This window comes from Nannospalax galili, unplaced genomic scaffold (genome assembly GCF_000622305.1).
Source record: "Nannospalax galili isolate Female #2095 unplaced genomic scaffold, S.galili_v1.0 scaffold18, whole genome shotgun sequence".
Lineage (NCBI taxonomy): Eukaryota > Metazoa > Chordata > Mammalia > Rodentia > Spalacidae > Nannospalax > Nannospalax galili.
In genome coordinates, this window is record NW_008346548.1 from 8,315,528 (window position 1) to 8,325,171 (window position 9,644).

At 39.2% G+C, this 9,644-nt stretch overlaps 1 protein-coding gene across 1 annotated transcript in view; it reads left to right on the plus strand.

The window, feature by feature from the left end:
* Positions 1-9,644, plus strand: part of Stxbp5l (syntaxin binding protein 5 like) — a 395,225-nt gene that overhangs the window by 182,327 nt on the left and 203,254 nt on the right. The window contains exon 9 of the mRNA XM_008842914.1: positions 2,314-2,437. Coding sequence (XP_008841136.1) covers positions 2,314-2,437 — 124 coding nt within the window. The remainder of the gene's footprint in view (positions 1-2,313; positions 2,438-9,644) is intronic.

The window sequence follows — 9,644 nt, forward strand, 5'->3', positions numbered from 1 at the left end:
AGATGATTTTTATATGCCTTTTCTATTCACATAATTATATGTCATCTATAATAGTAGCTGTAATTTTCATATCTGTCCTCTTCAGAGGATAGAATTGCACTGGGATAAGATGAAACTTTGGAACTGGAGTGCTTTCCCATCTTCTAGTTTTGGTGGAAAAGTAGTCACAGAGAATTTTGAATTGACCAAGGTTCACCAAAGTTAGCATTTAGAGTAGACAAAAGAAGTGACATTTCATCTGAACTACCTACAGAAAGGAAAAGAAATAAACAGAGAAGACAATGAAGAATGTGTCCTCTCTAACTGCCTTCCTGGAGAATGGTAAAACAGAAGTCCCCTCTACATAGAAATGAAGGCCAGAGTGAGAAAAAAAATCAAAATAACCCCAAAACAAAACCAACAAACCAACAATAAACTTTTTATTCAATAAAATTTTACTTAAAATTTATGGTATAGGCCTTAAGAGTGAAAATAAATTGCTTAATCTGGGCCAACTGTATGGTCTTAAACACCCAAAAAGAAAGTATAACCAATGATTAAAGTGATCAGTATATTTCTTTAAGAGTCCATATGTATAGACTTCTCAGACAATAGGCCTAAGTCCATATAAAATTTTATTTAGACAATTATTTCTCCGTGATGATTTTGTGTCTAATCAGAAAGTCTTGCTCAGATGTTAGACTTCAAATCTAATGAACAGCAGACCCCAATCTTATCCAAAGGAATGTTGGCAACTGATTGCTGCTAGATGAAGAGGAGCTGATCTTCCTAAAACAAGGAGCTCTATCTAGATAGGTTGACTAGACTCAGCAAATGGACTTGCGCCGGAGAACGGCTGGGGGCACTGACAACACAGTAGCAGTAACAGGGATGACAGAGTGGGTTCCAGTTGGCGGGGGGAGCTATTGGAGGGTGCCATCTGGGATGCAGGTATAAAGATGAATAAGATTGTTTGGGATGTTCTGTATGAAAGACACACACACAAAAAAAATAAAAGAAAAAAATTTAAAAAAAAATGTGGTCTAGCTCATATCTTATTTCCTTTATGTTTAATAATTACATTAGATATAAGTTAGCCTTAGCTCTAATACTACACATTGATTGGAACTTTTCATACTTGGTTATATATACATAACTCAGTTAGGCATGTGTGTAAGCACACATGTGCTAAAAGTTCTGAATAAATATGACTAGTATACACCCATATTTATCTTAAGTTTCTTTGGAGAGAAAGCATTTTATCCATGCGTTCTGATTTTCTTTGTCTACTGGTACTTCTTGTCATTGTATTTAACACACTATCCAAGTTCTGGTGTCTTACTGATTCACAAGGAATACAAAGATTTTGTAAATGTTATAGTCATTCCTTATTAATTTAGTAAATATTTCTTGAAAATCTACTTTGTGTAACATACTACACTAGCACTGGACTTAATGGAATAACTACTTTTGAATCTTATCTAACTTAGATCTGCAGAGTAGAATTGAAAGTTTAAAAACTTAAACTTTGCTTGCTTTAAATCAGTTAATATATTATAATAATAATTATTGAAATAATACCCTGCAACAGTTAAAATATGGGTTTTTATGGGCTGGAGAGGTGGCTCAGCAGTTTAGAACACTTACTGTTCTTGCAGAAGACCCGTTTCGAATCCCAGCTCCCACCTGGCAGCCAACAACTGTCTGTAACTCCAGTTCCAGGGGATCCGACAGCCTCTTCTGTCCCCTGTGGGCACTGCATGACATGGGTGCACTTACCTACATTCAGGCAATACACGCATACACATAAAATAAAAAATATGGGTTTATAGGGGACTTCACTTATGTAAATTTTTAAAATTAAGTATCTCAGTCTCTAGGCCCATTTTACTGTGTGTGAACAGAGAAAAATAATATATCTTATATGATTAAATGATATAATGTATATAAGATTCATATCATGGGGTCTTGGACATAGAATGTCTTCTGAAAGTAGACCTACATCTTACAAGAAATTATCTTCTGATAGCCTTGCTTTTGTTTCTATGTAAAAAATTTTCAAATAAGCATGATATGGTATAGGAAAGGCAAGGATTTACATTCTTGGATCTAATAATATTAAAACATTTTTTAAAACTTTTCTTCATGTAAGGAGGTGAGTTTTAAAAGTCTCTATTGGGTTAAAGCCAAAGATAGTCTGGTCTGGGTCAGAAGAAAATGTTTTAACATATTATCAATATAATAATGTTGTTGGAATGTTGTTCTTTTGTAATCGATAATGATGTAACATATCTACTTTCTCCTTGTACTTGTTTTTAATTTTTATCTTATTAGGCTATTCATTCAATTGATTGGCATCATGAAGGCAAACAGTTCATGTGCAGCCATTCAGATGGTAGCTTGACTTTATGGAACCTGAAAAATCCAAGTCGCCCTTTCCAGACCACAATTCCACATGGTAAGATACATGCTTTCAAAAAAATTTAAACACTGGGGATTCTAGAATCGCCTATCTATAACTTTAAATCTTCTCATTTCTACTTCATTTATTCTGGAGTACTGTTATTGGGCATTTATTAGCTCTCTTACAGAGGAATATATTTTGGGTCTTGTGCTTTTTCCAGTCTTGGGGTTAGAATGTTTAGACCACTGATGTTAAGTATAATTGCTGATAAGACTGAGCTTAGTTCTAACTCATTATTGTTTCTTGTCATTCCTATTATAATATTTTGTTCCTTTTATAATATTTAACTATTATAATATTTTGCTTCCTCTCCACTTTCTGGTTATTTGAATATTATAATTAGAAACACATTGTAATTGGTTCATATGCATTTTTAATCTTCATTGTTGTTTGCTGCAGAAATTGTATTATACTTCCTTAACTATTCAGTCTGTAAGAACTAATATGGTCTTGTAATAATATAAGTCTATTAATCTACATTCACTATCATTTATACTATAATTATGTATTATACACAGATACATTGCTATTATAATTTTTGCTTTAAATAGTCACAAATGGAGACAAAGCTCTTTGTGTTTTCTTTTCATTTTTATTTATTCCTGAAAATTATTTACATTTTATGTATGTAGGTCAACTAGAAATGATTTCATTTAGTTTCTCTTATCTAAAATTACCTTTTTCCTTCCTTCAGTCTTGAAGACTATTTTTGCTATATTTATATTCTGGATTTGCTAGATTTAGATTTCTCAGGTCAGAGAACTGAGAGTTTACTTATGTGTTTTTATAAACGTAATGACAGCTTTAATGATGTTTCATCATCTTCTAGCTTCAGTATTTTCTGAGTGAGGAATCCTCAGTGGCTTGCACTTTGCTTCCACTATGTATAATATGTCTTTATTTTCTTTCTGGCTGCTTTCAAATTATATCGTTTATTTTCAGCAGTTTAACTGTGTTATGCCTCAACGTATTTTTCCTTTTTAAAGTTTATAATGTTAAGGGTTCCTGCCAGGTTTCTTAAATTTATGTCTTCTTCAAAATTTGGGAACTGCTCAGTTACTTATCTGCAAATATGTTTTTGTGTTTAATTCTCTTTCTGGGATATGAGTCATCTTTGCTAGATCTTCTGGTGACACATGTTTCTGAGTATTTACTTCTTTATTTGTTTTTGTTAAATGTTTATCATAAATTTCAAGTTAGTTCCTACTGATCCATCATCAATTTAACTGCTTTTTTTACTCTGACAGTTTCATTCTATTAGACTTCTAAAATTTTCTTTTCAGATGATTGTTTTTGGTGAACCAGTGAGTTTTATTGGGGTTACTTACTAGAGTATGGGCGAGAGGTTACTTACAGGAGCAGAAATGACTCAAAGACAGCTGCATCATCAGCAGGGGTAAGAGCTCAGGAAAGCAGGAAACCTGGAGCTTACTGCACAACCTGCAGGCACTTCAACAGGTTAGAGTGTCTCTTCCAGGTGGCTTGATTGACCTGAGTCACCTAGGCAGCTCAACAGGTCTGAGAGGTCTCTCAGCAGTCCTGAGTGCTTATATAAGCCTCTGGGAGGGAGCGACCTAGTGAATCTGGTCAGTTTCAGGGATTTCCCAAAGCTTTAGTTGTTTACTTCTTGAGTTTTGTTGTTATTTCTGAGACAGTGTCTCATGTAGCCTCCACTGGCCTGGAACTTAACTATGTAGACCAGGTTAGCCTCCATCTCTCTTTCCTGAGTTACTTTATTATATTTTTTTGATGTGTGTGAGTGTATTGCCTGCATGTAAGTGCACCCATGTCATGCAAAGCCCACAGAGGCCAGAAGAGGGCATCAGATCCCCTGGAACTGAAGTTCCAGACAGTTGTTAGCTGCCATGTGGGTTCTGGGAATTGACTCGGGTCCTCTAGAAAAGCAGCTAATGTATTAACGACTAAGCCATTTCTCCAGCCCCTCTACTTCCTGAGCTTTAATGAACTTCCCTCCAGGATGAAACATTTCATTTCCCTTTAGACTATCCTATGTCTTAAGGAAGTTCCCAGATGGGATGTTTTCTTTTAGAGGAAATTGCTGCATAAATCTTTACCCCTTTCCCCAGTTCTTACATCCTTTCTGCCCTCTCTTCCACAATGGTTCCTGATCTTGGAAGAAGTGACAGAAGTCTAATCAATTTTTCTCTAACTCCAGTGGCATATAAACCTTGGTGTCTTTTCATTCATCCGTCTGTCTCCAGAACATGGCTGACAGCGAGTCTTGGTGATATTTTTTTCTGTTACAAAACACAAATAAGGAAAAGAAAGGAAACTGGAAATGAAAACATTTAAATGAACACTAACTGCAGTCATAATCTATGGTTATAAACACAAATGTTGGGAAGCACCTTGTCAGCTACATTATAGGTATTTACCAAAGCAATAGCAATGGCTTCTCTATTGGGACCTGTGACTTTCCCTGCCACAGGTTTTTGTCTAAGTTCCCAGTATCAATTCTGAATTTCTCCCTGTGAAGATAGCTTTGAGTCCAATCAGAAATCTGGTTCCATCCATAACCATTGTTGAACTAGTTGACACTTCTGTCATGAAGCATGCACAATCCACAGCTGAGTAGGATTTGGGGCCATCAAATTCTTCCCAGCAACCTCAGTAGCACCTTCCAGCCCTATGTGACCTCTTCAGCAGAAGGGTATTACAGTCTAGTTTTGCAACACAGTCACCATCAATGTGAATAGATTTTGTTGTATTAGGGGGCCTCCAAGGCCTCCCTATTCAGCAATCCTAGGAAGGTAACTAAACCCTATCTCTGGAATTCTTAACAACTTTATGGCTCTTGGGGCATTTGTGTTTACTCTCAAAATTTACACTTGTTTATACTATAGTATTTAAAAACTTACCTTCAGGATATCAGCTGTGTCTAACCAACCATAAAGCATCAAGAATGTCATAGCTACACCTACCCTTCATACCATTTGTGAACTGATTTTTATCCTTAGTCCTTTAGGTATACTTGGTGTGTTTCTCAAATGGGTACCAACTCCATAAAATGATTAAGGCTGGCATTGTTATCTCTATGTAATGAAACCTCTTCCAAGAGGATGGGCAAGACAACAGTGTACAGTCCCATAACAAGTAGTGGAGTTAGAGAGATAACCTTTGTGAAGCAGTCTGAAAGTCCAGTGACATCCGTTCAGAGCAAGTGTCAGGTGATTGCAGAAGTTCACAATTAAGAAGATCCTAATTCAAACATTAGTAAGGTTTAAGGCAGCATGGAAACACTTTATCTATTTGTATTAATTATCTGATGTCTCATCCTACCGCACTTTCATAAGACCTCTGTCCATTCTTTTCACTCATGATGAATTCAATGGGGTTGGTTCTAGCTGCTTAGTCTGGCCTAGGACCAATGGGGAGCTAGTCACCCATTTCCTAAACTATGCCTCCACCGACCTCCTAGGCTGTGCCTGCACCTGACTCTTAGGTTCTGTCTGCATCTGCTTCTTAGATGAGTGGACAATTTCTGTGCCCAGGAGAGAAATGGACATATTTACTCAAGGGAGACAGCTGTTCACCCCCCAGTCAAGTTTAATCCCTTTAACTTGTCTTTTTATATCTAAATCTACTAACATTTATTGCCTCTGATAGGTCTTGGGGCACCAGGAACTGAGGCATGCCTTCTTCCAGCATCCACCTAAGTTATCCACCCATTTTTAACATTAATGGAAGACCAATAAATCTGTAATTTAAAATGGGGCTTTCCATTAACCTGTGTGGTCCTCACCAACAGGTATCCCTGGTCACTCCATTAGGGAAGTAGCTGGGGTCTTTCTCACTCCTGGGGACCTCCTTCCTACACAGGGCTAGGGAGTATAAGGTAGGAATCATCTGTATGTCTCAGCTTTCTGTATGTTATACCCCTGTGGTGAATTGCTAGTCACCAGCCCACATGGTCTTCCAGTAGGGTCTCCAGGTGCAAACCCCAGGCTAGTTTATGGATGTTCATCCATACACAGTGGAGGAATGTGTCATTGGGGGCTTGGGTATGTTTCTGTTCTGGCTTCTAACCAGAGGCCACATGTTAAGCACCTGCATCCCTGTGACCTTCTGAAAGGAATGCAGTTTGTTTGTTCAGTCATGTCTGCCCAAGGTGCCAGAGACAGTTACTTTTAGGTTTTGCCCTTGTTTCAGCTTGTTTAGATTTTTCTTTTTAATTTTTATTGAATTTTTGTGTATTTTATACATAAAATCATCTTTATACCCCCTTTCCCCTTTGGCTCCCTCCCATAGTCTCCCCACTGGAGTTCATATAGTCTGTCGTTTATATTAAGGCTTATCATATAACTTAGTTTCCCAAGATGTCCCTCAGTTCAAGTTCATTCACTGGGATCTAGTCAGCCTATCTAGAGTCCCTCCCTTTAAGAAGATCAGCTCTTCCTTACCCAGCGGCAATCAGCTGCCAATAATTCTTCAACTAAGATTGGGACCTGCTGTTCATTTCCACAGTTCTGTGCTGGGTTTTTATCAGCTTAAGTTTGCATGGGTCTTATGCATGCTGATAGCATTGCTGTAGGTTTGTATGAGAAGGGTGCCAAGCACCTGTAGGACTATTTCCATATGGTTCTGCACCTCCTCCCTGGCTCTTACAATCTTTCCACCCCCTCTTCTGCAATGGCTCCTGAGCCCAGGGTGGGTGGATTTTAATATAGGAGTCCTGTCTAAGGCCCCACACTCTGTCATTCTTATTCTCTGTGTTTTGGCCATTTGTGACCATTTGTGTTCCTGGCCTTGTGTCGCATGACGGAGCTTCACTGATGAGAGTGTTCATCAGAGAAGATGCATTAGTGTTCTCTTCATCCCTTATTCCTTTCCATTCGATGCCTTTGTATTTTCTATCTTCTGAGATTTCCTTATTATGTGCATTTTCACCTTCCTTTAAGCATTGAACTTAGTTATGAAAACTATTTAAAATATTCCTTTGATAACATCTGCTTTACCTTGACTTTTAATTTATAATAATGACCCATACTTTCCTGTTTCTTCATACATCTAATAATTTTGGTATATCTTACATAATATGAGATGTGGATATTTATCTTCATTTTTATTTTTTACTCAGGAAATACAGTATAAAATGTCTGCTAGAAATAACATTATAAAACATCATATATATGAATCTACTTAATGTAGATATTATATAATGTTATGTATACTCTAGAATATATTTTCTTGTCCCTGTTCCTCCTTAGTCACTGTGTCTTTTAAACTAGTAAGCCTCACTAGAAGTATTTCATTGTTTTTTGAGACATAAAAATTTTCTGTCCTGAAAAGATACACTGTGAAACTTAGATTGATGGACAATCTTAGTTAGTTGTGAGGTAAAAGGAAATGCAGTTTGGGGAAGATTGGTTGGTTGGTTTTGTTTTTCTGAGACAAGCTAATCTGAACCTTGGAATCTTGCCTTTCTCTCCTGAGTGCTGGTATTATAGATGTGAGCCACCATGCCCAGCCATAGGTTTTTATTTCTAATTGTAGTATGTGTATATGTATGCTAATATATATATATTTACTTTCTTAACTACTTCCAGACTTTCTTCTCTTGTGGGTAAATATGGCTAGGTAACCAAGTTTCAGTCAAGGAAAGATAAGAGTGTGCTAAATCTTTTCAAATAAATCTTTTCAATTTTTTTTTTTATTGTGAACCTTAGCCTTTAATGACTGCACCAGCTCTCCAGCCCAGGTGTGGATTTTTTTTAATGGCCATATATTAAATTACAAAAAAAATCTTAAATACTCCAAAGTAGGGGTGACAAAACATTTCTGACTGGCATTGAAATAAAATGTAGTTAGTGTCAAAAGTAAATGTTCTAAGGAACTGTATATAAACTTTAAAAAACAACACTTTAGGAGCTGGACAGATGGCTCAGTAGCTAAGAGCACTAGCTGCTCTTGCAGAGGACCTGGGTTTGATTTCCAGCACCCACATGGTGACTAACCATCAGAATTCCAGTTCCAGGTATCTGATGCCCTCTTCTGTTCTCCATGGGCATTGAACAACATGGGTGCTCTTACATGCAGTCAATACACTCAGGCACAAAAAAATAAAATAAAATAATTTAAAAAACTAAAAACATTTTACAAAGGAATTAGAACAAAATAATACAACAAAAAATAATACTCAAACTAAAAATTCATTTAAGTTAATTATTAGAAGAAGTATTTTGTAACAAATATTTTATTTACACAAAAAGGGAAATAAAGAGATAAATTCCCACACAAAAGCTTGAAAAGGGAGCCCTCCGCACATTGACTTCCCTGGCCTCATTCGCCCTTCCATCTCCGCCGCTGTTCTCTGCTCCTGGTTTGGGCCCTGCGCCATTCCTGGTCTTGGGTCCCCAGACACCTGGGGAACTGGTGCTGCTTCCTGATCCTTTTCGCCCAGGCCAGCTTGGTGCCTTCCTTGGGCCCCAGGAGCACTGCTTCCGTGGGACCTGGCCCTGCCCTCACCTCTCCCTGCTTCCTGGACCTGCACCACTGGCTAACTCTCCTGGCCCGCTCTCCCACCCTCAGGCCTCTCTTGGGGTAAGTCTACCATGCAGCACTCCGCGCCTTGACTCTGCCAGCTGCTGACCCTTCCATCGCCCCCGCTGTTCTCTACGCCTAGCTTGGGCCCTGTGCCATTCCTAGTCTTGGGGCCCCAGACACCTGGGGAGCCAGTGCTGATTCCTGACCCCATTCACCCCCACCGGCTTGGTGCCTGCCTTGGGCCCCAGGAGCAATGCCTCTGGACCCAGCCGCACCCTCACCTCTCTCTGCTTCTCCGGACCTACACCACCGGCTAACTCTCCTGGCCTGCTCCCCTATCCTCAGGCCTCTCGCGGTGGGTCCATCACGGAGCCCTCCGTGCCTTGACTCCCCTGGCCTCATTCGCCCTTCCATCTCCGCTGCTGTTCTCTGCTCCTGGTTTGGGCCCTGCGCCATTCCTGGTCTTGGGTCCCCAGACACCTGGGGAACTGGTGCTGCTTCCTGATCCTTTTTGCCTAGGCCAGCTTGGTGCCTTCCTTGGGCTCCAGGAGCACTGCTTCAGCGGGACCTGGCCCCACCCTCACTTCTCCCTGCTTCCCCGGACCTGAACCACCGGCTAACTCTCCTGGCCTGCTCTCCTGCCCTCAGGCCTCTCTTGGGGTAAGTCTACCATGCAGCCCTCTGTGCCTTGACTCCC